Consider the following 24660-nt stretch of genomic DNA (forward strand, 5'->3'; position numbering starts at 1 on the left):
TGAAGTTCATATTTGGATCAAAACTATTTGTTTTCAAATATTAAAGTTACAGAAGATGAGAATGATGTTGCTGTTGTGGAATTAGTTTATATTTTATTTAAATTATCTGAATAAACATGAACATTTTTTTTACTTTGAAGCTGAAAACTGAAATGAGCCTCCTCCGTCACTGAATTTGTTTCATATATTAGTAGAATTGATGTGAATCAAAAATATTTTATCGAAGGAAAAGTACAATTTTATGATTCAGTCGTATTCACTTTGTTGACCTGAAGCAGGTTTGGATGTCTGAATCTGTTCAGTCTGGTTAAAACTTTTTGGTTATTTATCACCAACAAATCGTTTCTGTTTTCATGTTTCAGTTTCTCTCCATGAACTCGACTTGTTTCTTTTTCAACTTGCCCAAATAAATAAAAGTCAAACTGGAAACGGTTAAACGTCGTTTCCTTCTGGGCCTCCGTCTCCACTCAGCAGTTCCTCTCTTTGTTTTTCTTCACTCACTCTAACTGCTTTTAATTAAAACTACCACTTCCATAATCTCATTAGGTGTAATCTTATCCAGGCTCATTCACATTGGAAAAAAAGAGGGAAACCTTTGGTTGTGCGTCGGTTTGTTTGGCCTCTGGGTCTGGATCCGGTTCCCACGGTGAGAAAACAGCTGTGATTGATGCCTGAACGCTGCCGAGCTGTTTGTGTTGGTGAATTTGTCGAATCCTCACAGGAATAATCTCTGAAATCAGATGAGTGGAAAGTCCAGTTTGTGTTTGCAGACTGACGGAGGTCAAGGCAGGGCTGTGTGTGTGTGTTAGCAGTTAGCAGAGGCCGAAAAACAAACCGCAGTCACGATCAGAGCTGAGAAATAACTTCTGTACCTGAAATACAAAACTACAAACGTTAGTTGTCAGAAACCTGCTCGTGTATTTGAGCGTTTCTTTTCCAGGTTCAGAGGCCGTGAAGCCGGTCGGTCATCAGCGTTTCCTGTGAAGGGGGCAGGTTGTTGTGGACATCAGGAAAAAGAGACTTGAGACGGCCCTGGTTAATGAAGAATAAAGGCACTGAGAGCTCGAGATAAGAATCAAAACTGGATTTCAGCTTTATTTCCTATGGAACAACATCTTTTTGGCTTTTGATCTGATTTTGTTTTCCATTAAAAAAGTGGGGGGGGTCATGCAAACACGATGGATTCATGTCTGAGATTTCCAATTCTGGTCATCAGTTTGAGAGCAGATTCAGTTCCTGTTCAGTCACCTGATTTAATTCATTTTTCTGCCTACATTTCCCAGAATGCCCTTGAATGAAGACCCCGTGATCAGGTAACGGAAGGAACGGGAAGTGAATCGGAGCTCGGGCGTGTTTTCAGTCCGACTGATGCGTTGTAGAAAAGTCGGACAGTTTCTATTTACAGCAGTGAAGAGAAGTTTCACTGACACAAAAACTTTCACCTGAACTGATAATCAGATCGGATCAATAAATGGAGTTTATAAACTTTCATATCCAACTTGTTAAATGTAGTTCTGATTTTTGACTGTTGGAAGGAAAAAGAGTTAGCTGAGGAACATCCCTTTCACGTCCAGCAGCTCAACCCTCCACTTTTTATATTTATCATCATTATTAAAGCTCAAAAACCTTTTTGGCGTCTGTTGGTGTTTTAAAGTCACTCAGTTCATACAAAGAGTCTCAGGAATATTTACAGCTGAGGTTGTTTGTGAATATAATCTGAGAAAAACCCAACGATGACAGAGATGAAGTCAGTTTTTCTTCTTTGATTTAAGATGGGATGATTTCATCTACGCTCTGAAAACAAGGTTCCACCAGGAAAGTAATGTTTCTGTCGGCTTTAAAAACATATTTAACACATTTCTTAATGAATTGTGATTATTTTGCCCCCCCAACAAAAACACAAGAACTGCAAAAAATTAAATAAACATTAAAAACAAAAGTGCCTGAAGCCTGATATGAGCGAGAAGATAAATATAATTTATGTTTCTTTTGTCCCTTATTATTATTTTTTTATACAATACACACCCCTCGTCTTTTTAATGTGTTCATTTTGTGATGTAAAAACCAAAAGTTGTCCTGGTTTGTGTTGTTGCTTTTTGTGCATTCTCAGTCTGTTTGCTTTGGTCGCCTCCTTTGGCATCGCTGCTGCAGAAAGAAGAAAAAAAAAGAACCGAGAAGTAAAGCTACAGTCAGACCGTCAGTCTGAATTTTTTGGTATTTCATTGTTTTTGTCTCGGTTTCAAGAAAAGAGTTTTCTTTGGAGGGAAAACATGGCGGGATTCCCAAAAGTCTCCAATAAATATCCGTGTCCAAAAGGACGCAGTGAGTCCGTCCTCCTCGGGGTCAGAGGTCTGCTGTGCTGGACGAGAAGCATCTTTGGTTTGGGTGAATCAGGATTCTCTCCAGGACGAGCGCAGTCGAGTCGAGTCAGTCGACGCCACACCGAGCCGCCAAACCTGAAAACACCCGACTTCCTCCTAAAGTCTGTTCCTGTCGTGGTGTTTGTGTTTTAAGGAATTAACCAAATAAACTTTGATTTTTGGGATCATCTGGCAGACTGGAAATAAAGATGGAGGCAGCCCGTCGTCACAGTAGCCATCTTGGCGGAGCTTGACTCCGCCCCATAATCAAAAGAGGGTGGAGCTGAGAATCGAATGTATGACTGTGTGTGAGCTAACATTCGCCCACCTGTCACTCAAAGAGGCCACGCCCTCAATAAACCGTAAGCGTGAGTTTTAATAAGACAGATTCATGAAGGAGGAAGTCGTATTATTGGACAGCTGATCAACTAAACTTGATCTTAATCAGCGTGTTCTCGGTGATCAGTGTGTGTGTGTGTGTGTGTGGGCGACCAAAACAGAGAGCGAGGAGGAAGTTCAGGTGTGGCGGCCTCGATGTGGGCGTGGCCTCAGTCGGTCAGTCGGTCGGTCAGTCGGGGTTAATCCACCTCGATGGACTCGCTGCTCTCGTTCACCGGTTTACACTCGTTGGGAAGTCGCTGATGGCGGCTGAGCTGAGTGGCCTGTGTGAAGCTGCGGTCACAACGCTCACACCTGACACACACACACAAATACAAAAAAGAAACACAAAAGAAAAAGATCAGTTTAAGAGTTTATGTGAGGAGATGAGAAAAAAAACATTTTGCACAATTTAAGAGAAAGAGAACGACACTCACATCAAAGCCACACACACACACACACACACACACACACCTGCCTGTTAACCTTAATGTCCAGTGACAGTATAAAGTGTGTGTGAGGCCCAGCAGAGCAGAAAGCTGTAATTGTTGCCCTGATCTTCACAACATGACCGACAAATCACACACACACACACACACCTGATAAGACAGCGTCACTGTCACTTCCAATAGAAAGAAAGGAGAGAAGGAGCTTTTAGTCAGACTGGAGGTGGGGGAGGGGCAGTTCACTGTATAGAAGAGTGTGTGTCTGTGTGTGTCTGTGTGTGTTGGGGGTTCTTCAAAGAGAAATCTGTGCTGAGCTATTGGACTCAACAGCCCTGAAACAAGACTAACGTGCTGTTAGACGGATAGATGGCGTCAGACAAGGAGACACATTTTTTGTGCTGAAGTTCGACACCAGTCGACTGAACAACATCTGAAGCTCCTTCAGCCGACAGCTGATTTTTTTAGTGATTTTAAAGTCCAGTCTGCTGTTTTATTCCTCCTGATGGTTCTTCCTGTTTCCTCCTTAAACAGAATCAGCTGATCTGTCCGATCTGAACCTCGAGGTGGACGTTCCTGCTCCCATTTGTCTGTTACAGCTGCCGACATCAAAGCGTCTCTGAGACGCCTGCGTCGAAGGGACTGATCCACCAGGACAGACACGAAGACGCCTCCTTCTCTCCTCAGCAGGAAAAACAACGTTGACAAAATGACGACTGAGGCTTTAATCAATTTCCTCTGAAGGATCAGTGAAGCTTCAGTGAAGCTTCAGATCGTCTCTCATCTGAATCTTCTCTGAAACGACGACTGACGGTCCAGAAACAGGCAGAGAACCGTCCGTCAATAACGACGCTTAAATTCACAGATGAAATCCTTCACGACATCCTGCTGTTGTGTTTGTTGTCAACATGATGAACAGTTAAATAATTCAGATGACTTTCAGAGGGCAGAAAAATGTTTGAGGCTCTTCAGAACAGGTTTACAGACAGTCGGCTCATTTTTGTGTTCATATAAAACCCTTCAATGACCCGACCACATTTGTCTGAACTGCTAAAACTCTGTGTCACCTGAAATAACTGGAAGGGTGAAGTTCAGACGCTGCTCAGTAATCAAATGTCCGTGAACAGACGGGTTTTTATGGATGGTTCATAAAATGTCCTGTGAATATAATCTGCAGAAAGTGAAGTTAAATTCTGTTCTCTAAGTGAAGAAGAATAAAGTTCGCTTCGAGCTGAGCAAAGAACAGCAGCGTGAATCTTACCTCACGCAGAGTGTTTTGTGTGCGATCTCGAGCAGAAGAGGCAGTTTGACAGACTCCACAGGCCGCAGTATCGGTGCTGAAAAGCTGCCGACCACACAGAATCACAGCCTCCGTCTCCTTGGTGGAAAATAAAGTTGAGCGTTTTCCTCCTGACAAAGTGACAGTGGCAGCTTTAATCTATCCGCCGCACCGTCCGAAAGGAGATAACTCCCCGAGGCCATCGATCTGCTAAAGATTTCTGACGCCCGTCCGTGATTGTCTTTGTCCCGCTCTGCCTCCACCGAGGCTCTGAAGTGCTGATGAAAAGGTTTGGGGGCTTCCTCCGATTTCTTATTAAGAACGCTGATTTGCTTTAAACGTATTTCTCGGCTGCTCTTTCCTCCCACTTTTCCGTCGCGATCTCTTGTTCCTTCCTCTCCCTCATTTTCTCCCTCGTCCTTCTCGCCCTTTCACGCTCCGCGTCGATGACCCGTTCGGATATCTCTGATTGCTTATTAAGAGCGTTAATTTGTTTCCACCAGATTCCCCCTGACACGTGTCCTCTACGTTTCCCACCACTCAAATCCCTTATTTAGCTTTCTTCACTTTCTTTTATGTCTCACTCTTTGTCCTCCTGCCCTCTCCGTCCACTGGGATCGTCCTTATTGTCCTGCTCTGCTGACAGACTGACAGCAGCATCCACAAACCCCTAATTGCTGTGTGGTCGTCCTCTAATTATGTCAGAGCGCCAAAATGGAAATGAGTCCGTCTGTGGAGCTTCATCAGCGGGTCTGCTAACGGCTCAGATCCAGATCAGGATCTTCTGGGTTTGCACTAAATGCTGTTGGGCAGTTTGCTGATTTACAAGAGAAAAACACAGCGGCAGATTTTCCTGGATGGTCAACATCACTGACAGCTTGTTCAGTTAGTAAAGGTCAGAGGTCGCGCGAGCTTTGACAGGAAATGGGAAAATATATTCCCAGGTCCACAGAGGCCTCATGAATGATGGAAAACCAGAGTTTTTTGTTTCAGGTTTCCAGTTTATCTGAAGACAAAGACGCCATCTTCTCATGACTCCAGTGTGAAGTCTTGACTTGACTTTGACCTTCAGTTCGGCTCAGCTCACATTTTCTGAGGCCATAGTGACCTTTGACCACCAAAATCTAATGCTTCCACCCTTCAGACCAGGTGAATGTTTGGTCCTGAATTTATTCTGTGATGACGACAGTCAAAAATAACAGGAGAGTTAAAAAGATGAATGTTTGATTCAGACTGTTGTTTTCTTTGTATAAAAAAACATTCATTCTAATAGGAGGTGGGTTTTTTCTACCAATTAAAAAAAACTGTCGCAGCACCGCTCAGGAAACAGTTTAAATATTTGTATGAGTCCTTTTAGTTCCAGATTTAAAGGTCGATATGTCGGAGTGCCTCCATCAGAAAATCAACGCTGATCTTTTGTTATAATTGTGAGTATTTCTCAGTTGTTTCAGGTCGATAGGGTCAGTAAACGCCTCTCACATTAAAAGGAATCCATGTGACCTTTGACCCTTTGGGCCGCTCTATGGATCAGTGAGCTGCTCCAGACCGTCTGAGAGTCTCTCGAAAATCTGTTCAGATCAAAACTGATTCAGAAACCATAAAAAAAAAAACATGAGCTGGAGTTTCGGGAGTTTCAGAGGACGTTAAGGGGCTTCAGAATAAAAGTCTGTTAGTCAACAGGAAGTTTTCCTTTTGAATTAATTTGATAAACCAACAGTCTCATAACGAAATCACGATTTTTTAGTTTATTTGCATTTCTTTAGTTAACTTGGTTCTTTTTCTCACTTTTGACAGAAATCAGTCTGATCATGTAAAAGAGGAGAGCCTGAAGAGCTGCCTGTTAGAATTCAGTCAGCGGGTGTTAGCTGGGTGTGTTATGGGGTCCAGGCGGGGGGAGCGGGGGGTGGTGGGTGGGTGGGGGTACTCACTGTTACTTACTTGAACGGCTTCTCTCCGGTGTGCGTCCGGATGTGGTTGTTGAGCGTGGTGGCTCCGGCGAAGGCTCGGCCGCAGTAACCACATTTAAACGGCCGGTCGCTGGAGTGAGTCACCACGTGGTTCCTCAGCTCGGGACGGCTGAGAGAAGGACTGGGAGCAGTGGCCGCACTGGTACGGTCTGGGGGGGGACAGGAAGTCAAAGGTGAGCTGATTTCATTTTGGAAAAGAGCCATTCTTTTTGTGTGTGTTGTCTTGTGGTTTTTAATCAAGGCACATTTTATACAATCATGAGAAACAACTGGTAATAAGGTCAACAAAAATGAAGGGAAAACCACAAACAAAACAATACAAATTAACACATTTAATGGCTCAGTCTTTTCATTTGTCTGCTGTCAAATGCTTCCCTTTCCTGTTTCAAAATAAAACAGGATGTTTCACGTCGTCTGAGTCCAAATTTCACGACAAAACACACAAAAAAAAAACAAAATTATCACAAACCATTGGACACGCAGCCAGATACAGAAAATACACACAAAAATTTAAAAGAACCCCAAACACCGATAACAACTGACAAACTGTGTGTCGGTCCTGTAAACACACCCGTCGGACACTGCTCCGGTTACCACGGCAACATGACCCTCATCAACAATGCAGGCCGAGCTGGTGACTACATCATCTATCATTGAGTCTGTGTGTGTCTCTGTGTTAATGTAGTGTCCTGCCTTCGTGCAGCAGCTGATCTAATCTGACTCCTCCCCCTTCGCTGTCAGCTGATCGGGTTGTAGCTTCCTGTTGGACCGCGGTCTGTTCGGATATTAGCAGAAAAATACAAACAGTACTTTCACCAAAGAAATCCTAAACAGGCGCTGTTCCTGAAGGTCACACCTGATTCTGAGCAGCTCCACCTCAAAGACGTCTGGACGTGTGGTCCAGAACCAGGACCTGGTCTGGATCCCTCCACCAGTGGAGATCTGCTCATTTTTATTTCCCTTCTAAAGAGAAGATTTAATTACTCATGTTCGCAGAAACAAACAAACATTGGAATGAATGAAAGCAAGAATCTATCAACAAATGTAGAAATTTTTTCAATTCATTCGCATTCATTTTTGGACGTCATTATTGTGTCTGCTCGGATTGGACTCCTCAGAGTCCAGCTCTCTGTATCAGACACACCCCTTATCTGTATGAGTGTGTTGTTTGTGTAGTTGTGTGCAGCAGCAGCAGGGCGACCGGGACGAGCTCCGAGAAAATGAAGAGATTCTGATTGTGTCACCAAGAAGACCAACGTGTGACACCGGGACCTAACAAATAGGAGAAAACCCACAACGAGAACAAAACAAATAGACCAACATCTTCACTGCGCCGATAAATCACACACACCTCCTGTTCCCTGAGAGGACACACACACAACACACAACACAACGCACACAGGGAAAGTAATAAGAGTAAAATAGTGCAATATAAAATCGAAAAATTCTCACTTGCAGTTTTCCACATAAAAGGCGTCTCGCCATGGGGGGGGGGTTCATTTATCAGCAGGCCGGTCTATAAGTTCACGCCTCAGCGGGCCGCACCGCTATTTATTAGGTGGGTTTTCTATGAAGAGCTGCATTGATTGTGAATAGTTTAAGTTGATGAATGTGTGGATATTATTTATTAAGGCAGCAGGCCGGGAGATTAATGCCCGGTTATTGTTTATTACAGCGGAGCGAGGAGGGGGGAGGAGGTGAGGCATAACCTCCATCACACACAGGTGCAGCTGAAATATCTGCTCAGAGAAGCACATGCAAATACGTCCTTCTGCACAAATGAATAAAAATCTGCACACAATCATACATATGTATGAACGACCACACACAACTTGGACAGGACAACACACTGAGGGCGTTTACCAACAAACGCACAAACTCAAACACACACTCCGGCCGCCTTTAGTTGGGTTCAGTGTGGCTGTTCACCCCTTTTTCCTACAAATGAGCAGTCATAGAAGTCAACAATTCCTGAATCACACTTCATTGTCTCACATTCCCCAGCTGCTTGTTGCTGTTGATGTTTTTTAAGGTTTTCATTTTTAAAAAGTCTCAGCTGATTCTGTCGGATCAGTTCAGACTCTCTGGAATCAGAAAACCAGAACTAAAAACACTTTTTCCACAGAAAAGTTCCTCTCGTGTGTTTGGGTCTGAATCTGAATCTGATCAGGAGTTCTGCTCAGTAATGATGAAAAATCAGCTCCAAATATCTGACTGTCTGATCCAGAGAGTCTCTGATTGGCTGTGACATCACCCGCCGGAGCCAATAGGAGCGTCCGATGTAGAGACGTGACTCCAGTATCACTATCAAAGATGGAGTCATCAAATATAATCTTCATAGTTCATACGTCTGGTTTCTGCTCACCAAACGGAGCGATAGATGAGTGAAAAGCACAAAAGCTCCTCAGTCAGAATCAGCTCAGCTCCACAAAGCCACTAAAATACTAATGAGGCTGTAAAACATTCAGTCACCGCTCGGACCTGAGGAGCGTCTCTCCTGGTGCCTGTTAGCATGGCAGTTTTTCATCCTGATGGTGTTACAGCCCGATGACAGCACAGACACACAAATATGTAAAGAGTCAACACCGCAACAGGCTAACAAAACACGACACGATGCTTCGTTTTGGTTCACAGGAAAACTAATAATACTTGTTTTGGACGGGTGATGAAGAATCGGACCAGCTGTGATGTTGCTGCGTGTGAGATCTATAAAATTAGTCATTTTCAACATGTCTGTGAAACATAGTTCAGGACAATAAACCTCATGTCGCCTTTCAACACAACATGTGGTAACAACAACAGTGTGTGTCAACGTGTCGCTGTGTCCACACCTTTAACACATGAGCTGATGAAAGAGTGTGAGTGTGTGTGTGTGTCTGTGTGTAACCCAAGCTGCCAGCCAGCTCATCATTATTAAGACTCCATGGGAATGAAGCTTCTTGGCAAACGCACACAGACATTTTCTCTAACTTCAAAATAAAAGCCCCTGGGCGGATCTGAGGCTTCGTCAGAAGTGATGTCACTAATGTGATGTTTTTTTGTTGTTTTTGTTCAAGGACAGAAAGGGACTGAGCCCCGTGAACCCACAGATGTGTGTGAAATTCTGACTGCTGTGGGTTGATTGGATGGCTGAAAGGCATTCTGGGAAATGTAGGTATATTAAGAAATAAGAAGAAATAAAAAGAGCAGGTCAGTTTCTGGGATGATTCTGATCTCCACCTCAGTGCCACACATCTGTGTGTGTCTGTGTGTGCGTGTGCTGTGCAGCGATGCGGGGTGAAGTGTGTTGATTGACCCGTATGGAGTGGGTCTAATCCATATGGAGTTATAACTGCGCTGTGAGGACGACTCTTCTGTCCGCCTCGTATGAAGACATTATTCCCCCGAGACCAGCAGCTATAAATCACTGCTCCAGCCTCATCAATACCCGATCAATGGCCCCCTGAACAAACACACACACACACAAATATATATATATACTGTATGTATGTGAGCAGACAGTCACACATCCAGATGAAGTCAGCGGTGGACTCCTAACAAAAACACTGAACTCCTTTCCCTCCATCTGCTCGTGTGTTCCTCCATTAACATCCATCGCTCTGGTTGTTTCTCTCTGACTGTATTGACCAAACTATTAAAGCAGAGAGTTCACATTATGTCCTCTCATCAACCAGCTGAGCCTCCAACAGAGCCCGGGCCTCCAGTCAATACCAGTCAACACAGATCCTGGATTCAGTTTGGCCGTTATATTTGGGGAAGGGGAGGATTGAGGATTATGGGTCGTGTAGTTCACCAGGAAGTTGTTCTTATTAAGGAGACACTGCTGCTGTTCCTGATGAGTTCATGGTCTCAGTCTTCAACACAACATGATCGTTTTTTAAATGATGCTCCGTTTAGAGGGAAACAGGCCACCAAGGAGTGGAGGGGTTAGGGGGCGGGGCTAATGTGTGACTGACAGACTGGACCGCCCAATCAGGACAGAGTCCAGGACAGGTCAGATCCAAATCTGGTTTCTTCTGGTTTCAAAAAAACAAGATGGCCGACAAACAGATGTGTGATGTCACACCTGTGATGATGATGTAATAATAATAATTTAGTTTTTGTTTTCTGAGCTCCGATCCTCCTGAAGAAGTCTTTACTGAGTCACTCGTACTATTACCTGAATAAAACGTTTTGACCGCTCAGCTGAGCGTGAATCTTATCAGGAAAAACTCAAAGGCATTCAGATGCCCTGAAACGTCTCTGACAATCTGATTTTACTTTAATAGAAATCCAAGTGAGGAATCAACACGAGCAAAAATAATACAAAACAAAAAAACATGGAAAATTCACTTTGTGTGTGGATGCAACACAAAGTAGATTTTTGTTTTAGTGGCAAACATGACAGATAAAAATAGACTTTGAGGGAATTTCTACAAGCCCGTCCATCACAGTGATGGATCGTTATTGGTTAATCCTGCGGCAACACAAAAAGAAAAAAAAAGTCATTTTTCAACACATCTGTGTGTCCGGCAGGGACAACACACATCTGTGTTTGTGTTAAATGCAAATATGTCGTCAGCGCTGGGTGATAAATCTGCAGAATGTCGGCTGTTTATCAAACAGCAGAAACAGTTTCTGCTTCAGCCTGACATGCCAACGTTTGAGTTAATTGTGTTTTGAGAATTTTCTCAGCTCGTGGAGCAGAAAGTGAGTCTTCAGCTGACGTGAACACACGACAGCAGCTACAGGTTGTATCTTAACACCGATAAATTATTTATCATTTTCAGACATTAATCTGATAAAAAAAGGTCCAGAAACAATCTGAATGGACAAAACCGGAACTATATTCCCTTATTCTTTTGGTCAGGATCATGAAACCCAAAGTGCCAAAAAGTGCAAGTTATAGACGTGACAACATTTCATTCGGTTGTCGGTGCTGGTCATTAACTCAACAGTAAGTTGAGTTGCACTCTGAGCTTCACTGGGCAGAACCACAGAGGTCGTCATCACACAGACTCTGACATTGTGCTGAGTTAACGTTTTAGTTTCCTCCATGATAACATGAAAACTTCAGGATTATAATGAGTTCAACCCCATCAGGTGGTCGGATCTCACAGAGATACAGATTACAGGAAGTGACGGCTCACGTGTCGGTTAGCTGGATGCAGTTCAGCTCACAGGTATTGATCCTGTTGATTACCCATAATGCTCCTCTCTCCTCAGATCACTGACCTACAGCCCGGCAGAGTCAAATACTTTGACGACCTTCATTAGAAACACAAACAGACAGATGATCAGATGATGAAGGTCAAACTGGTAGTGATAACTGAATACAGACTTTGAGCTGAACAGTATTTACTAATTAGGGATTTGTAGTAGAAATGTTCATCAGAGGTTCAGGATCCAGTCTGAGGTCCCAAAGGTCTGGACCTCCGACCTGATCAATGTCACTCTGCTGATAAAACCGTCGATCTTTGATATTCATCTTTATTTATACGTGTTTGAGGAAAGATTCTTTGTCCTTTTCTTTTTATAATATATCAGCAGTTTAATCATCTGTTTGTTTCCTTTCTGCAACACATCTGTTTCTCCTCCACTGGAGCCCCTGAATAGGTCAAAGGTCACAGGTTAAGCTCTGTTATTGTACACTAAGCTGCAGGATGTAATCATGATCTTAAGTCATGACTGCCTTAACCCGCCTGTCGGTCTGTGAGCTGCTCTTTTAAAGGCCAATATTTGTCGTTTGTCTGCCACCATTAAGTTTTTATGAAAGCATATTTGGAGGAGAACGTGGAGCAGGTCGAAGAGGACTGAGGCAGATCTGGCCTGCTCTGGTCACAAAAAGAACAAAATCTGACATTTAATGTTCTGCAAACTTCATGAAAAGTCACACACAGATTGCATTCTGAGTCTGAACCTTCAGTCCCACACCATCCCTGAACCAGGACCACCTGAGCCCAGACTGTTCTGGTCTGGACAAACTGCTTCTTCTGTTGTATTCAAGTTTCACTGATGTTCCTCAACGTAGATGAAGCGTCTGATGGAAACCCATCCGTTTGAGCTTACATTAGTTATCACAGAGGAAATGAAAGAAAATGACAGATTGTCAAGGCTTCAGCAGAGAACAAAAACAAATGTAACCTTTGTGCCGCTGCAGTGATGATACACACGTTCAATCAGCTGTAAACGCTCTGTCCTCTGATAAACAGCAGTGATTGTGTCCATATGCACGTACACACTTCACTCATAAACAACATCAGCTTCCAGAACGGGACCTGAAACGTGGATCAAAGTGCTGAGCGCAAACACCCCATTTTCACTAAAAGCACTAATGAGGCTTTTAAACATCAGCGCCGTAAACACATCAATCACAAAATCAGTGGTTATTAATTGAGGTCATCGCTGTGGTTTACTCTACAGTCAGAAATATACGTGCTCCATTTATGCTCAGACTCTTTTCCTGATTCATCACTCGTCACCGTCTCAGAACTTAAACAGTATCGGCCATCCTGACACCAGTTTAAAGCCGGACTGAAAGCACTTCCAAGGCCTCATCGACATAAACAAACTGCTCTCATGATGATGGATTTTGTTGAAATGACACATGGGGGGGTGACACAGAACAAGAAAAAGTTCAGAAAAAGAAACAGTCAGCAGAAAAAAAACAAACCTGAAAGAGATGGAGCAGAGAGGTGGAGTGTGTTTTTTATACAGAAGCATCAGTCTTCAGCTCCAAATGTTCTCATCAAGTAAACGTCAATAAAAATGTCCGAAGGGGGAGAGAGCGATGGAGGGGGGCACCACAGACAGACAAAACCAGAGATGAACACGTACAGACTGAATCCAAACACACTCACATTAAAACGTGTTCAGAGACCCCCTGATGTGAATGAAAATTCAGTGGAAGCGCCTGGAAAACAGCTGGACCTGGTCAGTCCAGATCAGGTTCAGCTGGGCCGCGGGGCTCCAGGGACTCCTGTGTCTTGTTTGGCCTGTTCAGCTGAATTTTATCTGCTCCTCTGTCCCATAAAACCTTCACATCGACCCCCCCGCCCCCCCCCTCCATATCCAGCCCACATTTTTCTTCCCTATGAGTATTAGTTTATTGAATAAGTGGCATCTGTTTTCCTGGCCCCGTCACCGTAAGGCGAGGTATTTCTCACTGACGCACAGCGCTGATTTATATGCCGCTCTGATTCTCCCCGCAAAAAATAAAGCTAAGCAAAAAATTTCCAATACACAACCTCCACCAACACACACACACACACACACACATCTACTCGTCCTCCCTCCCTCCACGCTGTATATAATTAAGTTGGCAGACGTTATACACACTTGAGCACTTTTACACTCTCTTAACTCTGATGCACAAAGTCACACTTTCTACAACACAAACTGTGATGATGAGTCATAAATTGTGCGCGCTGGTCCGAAAAACTGCAGTAAGCGTTCAGAAACAGTCTCATTCTGTGTCATGTTCTTTATCTTTCAGCTGTAAAAAGGATACTACAAAAACCAGACACATGAACAAAAATCAGAATCATTTGGAATATTATTTTGAATCGCAGGACTTCTGCTGCAGCTGCTGATGTTGGACAGTAAGCTGATTACAGAACAGCTGACCAACTTGTTGAGAGATTTGATGGAGGAAAAAATTCATATTTTTTTAAGGGATTCGTTTCTGAGTCAACTTGTTTGTTTGTGGATGCTGCATAAACACCAATTCAACCCAAAGTTAGTTTACAGCTTCTCATTCTTCCGGCTGTTTGAGTTTATGAAGACGGCTCTGCTGCTTCCTTACCTGTCAGGATTCTGTGGACAGACGTGCATCTGCAGCAGGATCCTCTGGGTGAAGGTCTTGAAGCACTGGCCACACTTCCACAGGTGCCAGTCGCTGAACTCGGCTGTCTCAACTGGACTGGGTGCTGGACGTTGGACTCGCCAGGACAACGCTGGTTCTTTGAGCCAAGCTGCCCAAAACCTGTGTCCGACTGAACCCCGACCCCGACCTTGTCCAACAGGGAGAAACTCCTGGAGCCAGGGAGAGTGGGGGGAAGACCATGGAGCGCAGGAGGGTGGTGGAGGAGGTGGAGGAGGAGGGCTTCCCGTTCTTGCTGAAGGATTGCAGGGACTCCTGTCTGGTCATGGCCTCGATCACCGTGGCTGGGACATTTACTGGAGACACGAAGGAAAAAGACAGACGTGATTTGTTTGTTGGCCATTAAATTCTGGAGGACACTGAGCTACCTCGGCCTGTTGAAATCAGACGTAATAAAGTGAAGGACAATGTTCAACCAGGAAGCTGAGTGGCCTGGGGTGACCTGCTCCTGGCTCCAGTGGGTGAAGTTAACAGTATTGTTTGGAGTCTGCTCGTTAGTGCACTTACAGCGACACGCTGCTCTTCTCTCAACAACCACAGAAATGTTTCTCAGGCTGTCAGTCAGTCCTGTCACCACGTGGACAAACTCGCTGCAGCGTTTACTGTTACTGTTCTAACTACAGCAACAGTCTGGACTCAGCTGGTCCTGGTTCAGGGTTGATGATGACAGACCACGTTCATGGAGGATCACAGTGAGCTGACTGAGATCCAGTGCTGCTTCAGAGTCTGAAGTCCTTCAGCCAGTCCAGGACCAGACTGCTGCTGGTCCCAGATAAGGCCTGCCAGAAGAGGACAGTAGTCCTGGACCAGGAGCAGAGTAAACACTGACCACTGACCTCCTAAACCTGCGAATGGACGGATGGACGTTTAACTTGACTTTACTCTGCAGTTTTGTTTTTGTTTTTTTACGTCATATCATGTTTTGATTCATTTTTGAGCCTTTGTGCTGATCAGTGCTCAGAGACAATGACGTGGAAGAGAAATGTTTCAGGCAGAGGAGATGAAGAGGTTCAGCATACAGAAGTGTTGCTCGTGAATAAAACAGTCAAGCACAAATGACATTAACAGGAAAAAAGATATAATATGAAAGTGGGTAAATCAGATTGTAGTTGAACCGGCTGATGCCAGCTGTCCTCACTTGACCCAGAAATCAGCTGTGTTCTGTTCTGTGGTCTGACAGGCCTGGAGTCCACAACCCTTCATTACGTTTGAAATGACATTAAGAGGGTTAGTCCGGCTCTAACTCACTCTCCTCTCATTCTGGAAAACTGGTTTTGCTGGAGAAAAGTGGCCTGTGGACTGTTTCTATTGACACCAGAGAGAGAATTTGTGTCACATCCTCCAACAGCGGAGGACCTTTGGAGCACGGCCACGACCTTTTCTAATCCTAAATCAAATCATTTAAGTTCCCGAAACTTGGGCGAATGCTAAACATGGCGACTAAATGTTCACCGTACGCTTCATGTTCTCTCTCTCCTCTTTTTTCCATCTTTCTTCTTCATGTTATATAAATTAACAGCTGAACCTCTGCAGTCGGGTTGTCAGGACCATTTCCCATCTTTCATCAGCTCACCTCTGCCATCAGGCCACCAGGCTCCATTGATCCTCTAATAACCTTATGAGGAGATAATTACACCATTTGTAAGTTGCCCGACGGCACTATCGACGGCCGCGTTACGTGCCGCTCGCCCACACTTAATTCATTTTGCTACAAACATTGCATATACAAAAAATGCAGGTCAATACAGTTTGGGCTGCGCATGAAATGCATCATCAAAATGGGAGAATTATGCAGATGCAGTCTGCAACATTGCAGAGTCGGTGTTTTCTTTGTTTCTTTTTTTTAAGAAGGGAGCACCGGCTGAACTCCACAGCACATCAAGCTCCAACACTCATCTGTTTTTGGACTGAGCAGAGAGGGGACGTCAGTCTGTGACAGTGTGATTTCAAATAAAACCAATGAGGTTCTGTTTTCATGTTGGGACATGAGCCGGGAAATAAAAGCGTTAATTCTGGTGCTGATCTGATGAATCATCTCACTCCAATAAATGTGGATTTCCACGGACCTTCACATTAAAAAGCTACAATCGGTCCATCTGGATAAAGTGAACTGACTCTGTTTCTGCCGTTCTTTTGTGTCTTCATTGTTTCTTCTCCCAGGTTCATTTGTGTGTTTTCACCGAGCTAATCTGACAGCCTTCTTAAAATGACTTGCTGGGACAGCCCGTGTCATGATCAGTTTTTGGAAGCAAACAGACGCACAAACACAAAGACTGACGACGTGTTTCCCCTATCGGGACAAAACTCAAACGGTACGTTTATGTTGTTATATTAATGATAAATGTGTCTTTGCTTCCTCTCCACCTCCCTGTGTCCTCGTCTCCTTACTGGTGTGAAGTACAGTTCAGGTCGTGTTGCCAGAGCTTCGTTAGTGATCAATAACGATAACGTTAGCGGTGATTATAAAGTCTTATAAAATCAATAGAGGCAATTATAATAATGGTCAGGAGTTTACTGCAGAGGTGGACACGATGGAAGACCTCTTCTTCCTACAAACTTCCTTCCTCCTGTTGTCTGCTCCTCTCATTCCCATCTTCCTGTTTCTCCTCAACTTTTCCTCTCTCCTTTCTCCTTTCCTTCGCTCCATCTCTCCTGCCAGCCACCCCCCACTGTCAGTCCACATGTTGTTGTTGTTAGGCAGCATCCGGGCTGCAGAGCATCAAGCCGACAGGCTGTGATTGGATGGAACATACATGAGTAAACAACCACAGGGTGTGTGTGTGTGTTTGTGCTTTGATAGTGTGTTCAGTGTCTTTTTAGAGGGTGTGTGTGTTTTCTTTGTTGCGTGTTGTTGTGTAGTTTGGCTCTCATGTTTTCTCTGTTCATCTTTAACATGTTTAAATGCTCACGTTCTTTTGTGTGTGTTTGTTTTTTGGGAGCTCGGGTCAGAATGTGGATTTAATGCTGTGTGTGTAGGGGGAGGGGGGTCACGTTAAACTGCACAGAAGAGTGTGTTGCTGATGGATGAAGGATGGAAGGAGGATGCCCCCCCCTTCAGTAACTCTGGACTTTGACCGTCTTATTGTCAGCCTAACTGAAGTCTTTGTCCTGAATGAATGAGGCCAACTCCAGAATCATCTGGACCAATTTCAATCAGGACTATTTTAGATTTCCATTAAATACTGAGTGCCATCAGTCCTGATTTTTTCTGAGCTCCTCTAATATTAAAGCAAACGGAGAGCTTCAGATTTACGTAACATCCAGATCATTTTATCAGAGTAGTTTCCTTTTCATGCAGCAGCTTTGTTTTATGTTAAGATCATTGATGAACCGACGGACACACAGCTGTGGGGTCTGCGAATGTCCTGACGTCCTGGTCTAAGTCCGCTCTGTCGGTGTTCTCTGTGCTAATAAAGGTCAGAGCTTTAAATGTCTGTTCCACCGAGGACACAGGGTCACAGTCCTGCTGTCTCCTGTGCAGAGTTTTGACATTAAACTCATCCTTTGTGGGCACAATCAAAAACCAAATGCAGTTAGTAGCTAAATGTCTCTAACTCAGAGCAGAGCTGCTTCAGTTTGTACAAAAGAGGCATAATCTAATTTCTCTTAATTTGAATGTGAACAAACTTCTTTCACTGCCCAGTGGAAGAAAAGCAAATCCTCCTGCCAGTGTGTGTTTGTGCGCCATGTATCTGTGTGTGCGTCTGTGCTGTTGAGGGCTGAACGTCTTTGCAGGGACTGAGGCGGTGTCAGTCATACAAAGTCTTTGACTTTGTGTTTGCTGAGGAGCAGGACTGTGTTGTATTTTCATCCTTCAGTCTATGAAAAAGTTGACAACAGCCATCCACGTCCTTCTGGTGGATCCATGGACGACTGGTTGTGGTCAGAAGTTTACATACACTCATCACGGGCATGAATGTCATTTTAGTTTTGCACTCTTAATGATTTACTTGAACTGTTCTCTTTTCAGGGTGGAATGATTAAACAACATACATCTTCAGTGATTTTTAAAAAGAAGAAGTTTGAATTTATTTTGGATTTTCCCTAATCCACTCAAAATTATACATACAGGCTCAAATATTTACGTACAGCCCCACTAATATTTGGTTAAATGTCCGTTAGCACATTTCACCTCAACCACACACTTTCCGGCATAACTCTGGCTGGATGTTTGACCACTCTTCTTGGAAGAACTGGTAGAGTTCATTTAAATAGTTTGGTCTCCTGGCACGGACCTCACAAACGTAGGATGGGGCTGAGGTCGGGGCACGGGAGGCCGTTCCATCAGCTTCTATCCATTCCATTCCAAAAGCAGTTTTCCTGTTGGAACAACTTTCTGTCTTCCAGCTGTTAATTTGGAGGTAGACCAGGACCGCTGAGCTGTTGGTCCAGTGTTCTGAGGTTTGAAGGCCTCACCTTGACTCCTCCAAAATGCTTCTTCTCACAGTGGCCAAATATCTCAATCTTCGTCTCTTCTGACCATTACATTTTTGGTTTCTCCGTGTGGGCGGCTGAAAATTTCAGCCGAGCTTGAAGGTGGCAATTTCAGAAGTACTTGTTCTTTCTTAGTCCATGGCGATGTAGAGCTCTCTTCACTGTGGACAGGGACACTGAGGGTTCCAGCAGTTTCCAGTTCACGGCACACGGCCTCGCTTCCTGGACATCCTAACTCCTTTTTTCTGATGCCGACAGTTTGGGTCTACCTTCAGACATTAACAAAGTGGTGACACATCCAAATAACTGGTACGTAGATGTAGTTGTTTAAAATTGTGATCTTGGAATCTGCAGGGTTTTTTTTATATGGCTCTATAAAATAACCCTCCAGAAGACTTTCACAACTTGTGGAAATGCACAATTCTCCTCCTGAGATCCTCCTGAGCTTTGGTCGGTCCAATGAATGCTGTCACACAAATCCTTGTCATGCTGGAAAAAGAAAACTACCAGCTGCAGTCAGTCATGATCACTAAAGAGAAGTTAACAGGGCTCGGCCTCGTCAAGTCAAAAAACATTCTACAGCACCACTTATTTAAAGATTTAGGTGAATACATATATGTTTGACCCTGGGTGGATTAGAGAAAATCCAAATAAATTCAAACTTCTTGTTTTTAAAAATCATTGAAGATGTATGTTGTTTAATCATTCCACCTTGAAAAGAGAACGGTTCAAATAAATCAGTAAAATGAACATGACATTCATTCCCGTGATGATTGGATGTAAAGTTCACAGCTGCATGTTTCCATGACAGACACCAGGTGATCTATTTCTCGATCCTTCCTCTCTAACGGTGATGGTCACAGTTAAAGAGAGGAAGGAGCGTTCAGCAAAGTTCTGTGTGTTGGACTCCGACTGAGCCTTACTGCTGAAGTCACCAGAACACAACCAGCCTCGGTTCAGTTCAGAATATTTTATCATGGAGGACAAACACAGAAACAGTCCTGTCTCATATTAACCACAGATTGGAGTCGACCTGCAGGAACAGGGCTGTTATCTGGCTGTTCCTAATAAAATAATAAAATAAAATCACTGTATCATGGTAAATTGGACAAAAGCTGAGAAGGAGCTGCCAATCATGAGACGTTCACAACGAATAACGACATGTAACTACGACTCTGTGACTTCTCTGCTCGTCCTCCGCTCTCTGGAGCGACTTCCCAGGAGAAGAACCTCCATCTGAATCTACTTCTTAACTTCTTAAAATGATTAGAATTATAACATTTGTCTGGTTCTCATTTTGGTGATTGTTTTAATTTAATTTCTGTGCTAATATCCCATCATTGTTCTGAAAAGCCATAATCTGTTTTAAAATCTGTGACACAACAGTTCACAGTTCATTGTATAGTTGATAAATAAATGTGACTATTATTATTATTATTACAACAAACCACCATATTCTTTTATATCACCTGATCTACAGATCATGTCTTTTTTAAAAAAACTGACAATTTTAGGATATACAAGTATTCAGATTGTGCTGCATCTTAAAATAATTTTCATTTGTTACAGGCACAAGATGAAAAATATAAGACTCATGTCCCCAGGATTTATCCTCTGAGGACCTTGAGTATCTGGAGCAGATTCTATGTACATGAGAATACAATCATCAGGCATAACATTATGACCACGGACAGGTGACGTGAATTTGGATTACCTGGTTACAATGGCACCTTTGAATGGTGCAGAGCTTTTTAACGTTTACTCCTGAATGAGATGAAGCAGGAACATCAGAGCGTCTCCAGCCCTGCAGCTCCAGTCTGACCAACAACTTCCAGGACTTAAAGGATCTGCTGGTCCAGATATCACAGGCTCAGGACTGCACTGGTGCCAAAAGGGACCATTAAATTTACATATATTTATGTGCACGATCATTTGTGATCAGATTTGTTGTTCAGCCAGGAGCAAACAGGCAGCGGGGAGGACAAAGTCAGCCATGAACGATGTCATGTAAAAGAGCCGTTCCATCTGTAAAACAAACCAGTTTGTGGCCAAGCGTCTTTAATTTGCAATCAGAACGATCTCGTTTCACTGCGACTCCGTGAAAGACGAGCTCCTAATTCAATTCCTTTCGATTTAGATTCCACAAATTAAAACTCCTTCATGTTTTGTTCTTTTTTTCTTTTCTACATAATTGTGTAAGAAAAAATATGTCAAAGTTTGTTTTTTTCTCCCTGCAGGGAGGTTCCTCTGTCAAAGACACAGAAAAATTTGTTTGAAAGGAAAATGTATAAACAGGCTGACAGAGCAGAAAACTGGAGGAGATGTAAACAAAAAAATTGGTGACAGAAAAAGAGGGTGGACAGAGAAAAGATGTGGGGAGGGAGAAGAAAGGAAAGAGAGAAACTGAAGAGGACGGCCACAAAATCATTTTAACAATATTTTCTCCAGATTTTTATGAGAATCATGTGCACAAGTTCCAAAACTCTGAAGCTACGGAAATCAAACTGACGGGACTTATCACAAAACGTGACTCTGTATCACGTTTGTCCGGATTAAATCTGATGAGCTGAATGGAGCATGGAGCAGGGAAAATACATGAGATCATTTTCATTTGTTGTGATACCTCAAGCTGTCATTAATTCAAGCACTCAATCTGAACCAGCTACACTTCTTTATACAAAGTTTTTTTTAAATTCTAGCTGCGTTTAGGGCCATCAGTGTTTCTTTGTTTTCAACCATGAAGGAAACGAATTCATTCCAAAAGAAGACGAGCTGACATCGTCCCCTCTGACTGCTGAAATGAATCAGCGAGGACGAGACTAACAGACTAACCAGGGTTTTACAGACAACTGGACTTCCTGCTCTGCTTCTACAAGAGAAAAGGCTTCAGTGATGACGACCCCTCTGCTCAGAGTCACGGCATCTCAGACTGATTCCTCTGTTGGAAAAAGGGGGGGTCTTATAATCATATTGTCCCTCAGTCAGGCCAATATGATGATATGTTTACTCAAAGTGAGTCATTTGATTTTGCAACACAGCCTGAAAATTGTCAAAACAAACAAGAACCATGTGGACATCCCATTTAAGACATGAACATCACCAGACCAGAACCACGACGTTTCATAAATCAGCAGAAACATGTCGCTGACAGAGCTTCATTAATGTGAACCTTTCTGCTCTCAGAGGAACAAGATGAAAAGGTCCAAGTAGAAGAAGGAAAAGAAGAGAAAGTGTAAATAAAATAAAATAAATCTGACAGTTCTGCAGGAAACCTGCTTTCTCAGTCTGTTCTTTTGCCTTTTCCAGTCACACAGTTTAAACACTGTCAGTAATAAAATCCAAAATAAGCAGACAAATCAGACACATTTTGTTTTTGTTGATAACGCTTCCATCACGTTAAAAACCTTTTCCTTTCTACTCAGTCCTCACTCTGGGACGAACTACACAGAAATCATCTGTTCTGGGACGTGAACTTATGACCTTGAGCAGAGAAAGAGGACAGAAAAGGGGGAAAGGTCGGCGGTGTTTGCTCACAGTTCTCGTCCTGAGCGATGCACTGCAGTGGGATGCCGAAGAAAGAAGTGTAGGAGTCATTGTACCAAACCAGCAGCTCCGTTCCTCTGGGAATATCCATACATGCTCTGTAGAAGATACAGGACCTGCAACAACACCAAGAGTCACACTATTAAACTCACACAAGAGGCGGAACGACTGCTGTTATCTTCTGTTTGACGTCAGGACAAAAGTACGTTCTGGAAATATCTGAACAGGAACGAAAAAACCAGATTGACAATCGTGAGAAGATTAAAGCGACAGAAGCAGAGAAAGACGTGATCAACAACATGGTTCGTTTTTTAGACCTGCTGCAGATCTTCTCCATTCTGAAATCATTTACTTTTGTAAAAAGTAAAACAGGTTGTGTTGAAGTCTATGGGAAGATGTCCCTCCTCAGTAAACGTTTTCCTGATCAGTTTATTTTTTAAATGATGTTCCATGTAGAGGGAAACAGCCCGGGGGTGGGGGGGCGGGACTACGGTGTGACTGACAGACTGTACCACCCAATCAGGATGGAGTAAAAACGGCCGACAGCACTGCAGCACAGTGTCATGTTGTGTTGATGTTCGGCTGCAGCTCTTTCTGGAATGATCTCACTCTCAGAAGCTCAGGAGATGAGTCACAGTTTCACCCATAGAAGGAATTTGGAAAATTTCCAACAACACAGCGACTTCACAAACTTCACAAACAAAAATGTGTGAACCTTCCGGACAATTGAAGACAGTAGCAGGATGTTTGCTTTCACCTGTGGGACAGCTCATGGAGCAACGGGGAAACTGAAGCCTGATCAGGAGGTTGACATTTCAAATCCCGACATGCTGATCCATTAACAACACGTTAAAACCATTCTCTCTATATTTCCTGTCTCCAATCCAATAAAGGTACGAAAACTGACCTGGAAATCACAAACTGATCTGTCGGTGGTGTAGAAACCAGCATCTGCTCGGAGGTAGATCGCAGCTAACTTCACAAACTTCAGGGCCAGCGGAGTTTGGACTCTCTGACTGCTGAGGTGTCCGTCGGACCACATCATCATCCCTCAGCGATGACTCTGACGAGACAAATGAACTCTGCTGGACTCGGGGCAAATCTTTGTGCCAGTGACTCTGTCCAGGTCTGACTTGGGAAACGCCTCCAATCTGATAACAGCTAGATTTCACATCTGACCAAACCCAAATGATTTATGGGAAATATCTGGTCTCTCTCACCCTCTTCAGGCCCAATTAATGACCATGATGTTGTTCAACCATGCAGCCAGTGAGCTGACAGTTCCTGGGTCACACCGCCGCTAAAACAACAACTCGTCCACCCAAAAACATCATTCTAACGACATGAGCAACCTCCGTGCTCAAAACCACATACTCAGCTCCAGCTCCGACTATTTTAAAACACTTTCCCACATCTTTTGCTCCCAACGGTTGTCAGACAGAACAGACCATAATTGAGGTTACAGGTCAACTCCCAAGTTTGTCTTCCAGATTGCCTCCGAGCCGGGAAACAATTCACTCTTTGCAAACAGCTTGAAAGAAAAATAGTTAAAGTGAAAAGAGGAGATATTAGATTCAGAGTTCAGAGCAGATGCAACTTCCATCGTGAGAGAAACTCAACTGATTAAGTTTGACTTGACACAAAAACAACAATCAATGTCTTATTTAACCATCACACATGTCCTGCTGAGTCAACAAATACACAAACAAGCAGAAAAATCCATTCCAATTCATCAGGATTTTTATTCAAATGATCTGATATTGAGTTTCAAATTTCCAAGATGGATCTTTGCACTTCTCTGTAAAGCTAAAAAAATAAATAAAAATCCTGTTGATGTTCCTGCTGATCATTTAAATCCATAATTTTTAGGTATTGGTTCATTTTCATTTACAAGAAAGACTTTAATGATTTATCGCAGTCACAATCTAGACTTTCTTTTCTGTTGATGACTCTCAGGGGAGAGAAAAGAGAGAGAGAGGATAAACACAGAATGAGGATTTTAGAGAAAGATAAATAATTAAAGGAGAAAAAGATAAATAGACTGAAGAACTCAGAGGATGAGAGCAAAATGAAGGAGGACGAGGAAGATGAGCTATTCGACCTCATGCTTATTTACTGAAGTGAATACCAAGATGGAGGAAAAAGACAAAAAGTGAAACAAAGAAATGAAAGAGGCCATGAAGAATAGCCTGACTGAAAGCAGACCATTCTTTATATTTTTCTGACAATAATTAACAGCTGTTACAGAAAGTATGGTGAAAATAACAGATACCTTTCATAGCATTAGTCTCATAAAGTTTGTTTTTTGTTTAGACTGATGGAGCTGATCCGTCAGCAGCTGACACAGCGTTAGCTGAGTCTGGGACAGTTCATGGTGCTTTTAGGTTCATTCCAT

The 24660-nt window shown here is 43.3% G+C and overlaps 1 protein-coding gene across 1 annotated transcript in view; it reads right to left on the reverse strand.

The window, feature by feature from the left end:
- Positions 1-1069: 1069 nt before the first annotated feature.
- The window catches only part of prdm6 (PR domain containing 6), a 57660-nt gene continuing 34069 nt past the window's right edge, over positions 1070-24660 (reverse strand). Inside the window, 8 exon segments of the mRNA XM_029510172.1 lie at positions 1070-3053; positions 6399-6529; positions 6531-6576; positions 14211-14314; positions 14316-14357; positions 14359-14460; positions 14463-14584; positions 22257-22381. Coding sequence (XP_029366032.1) covers positions 2939-3053; positions 6399-6529; positions 6531-6576; positions 14211-14314; positions 14316-14357; positions 14359-14460; positions 14463-14584; positions 22257-22381 — 787 coding nt within the window. The 3' untranslated portion in view covers positions 1070-2938.

This window comes from Echeneis naucrates, chromosome 9 (genome assembly GCF_900963305.1).
Source record: "Echeneis naucrates chromosome 9, fEcheNa1.1, whole genome shotgun sequence".
NCBI classification, from domain to species: domain Eukaryota; kingdom Metazoa; phylum Chordata; class Actinopteri; order Carangiformes; family Echeneidae; genus Echeneis; species Echeneis naucrates.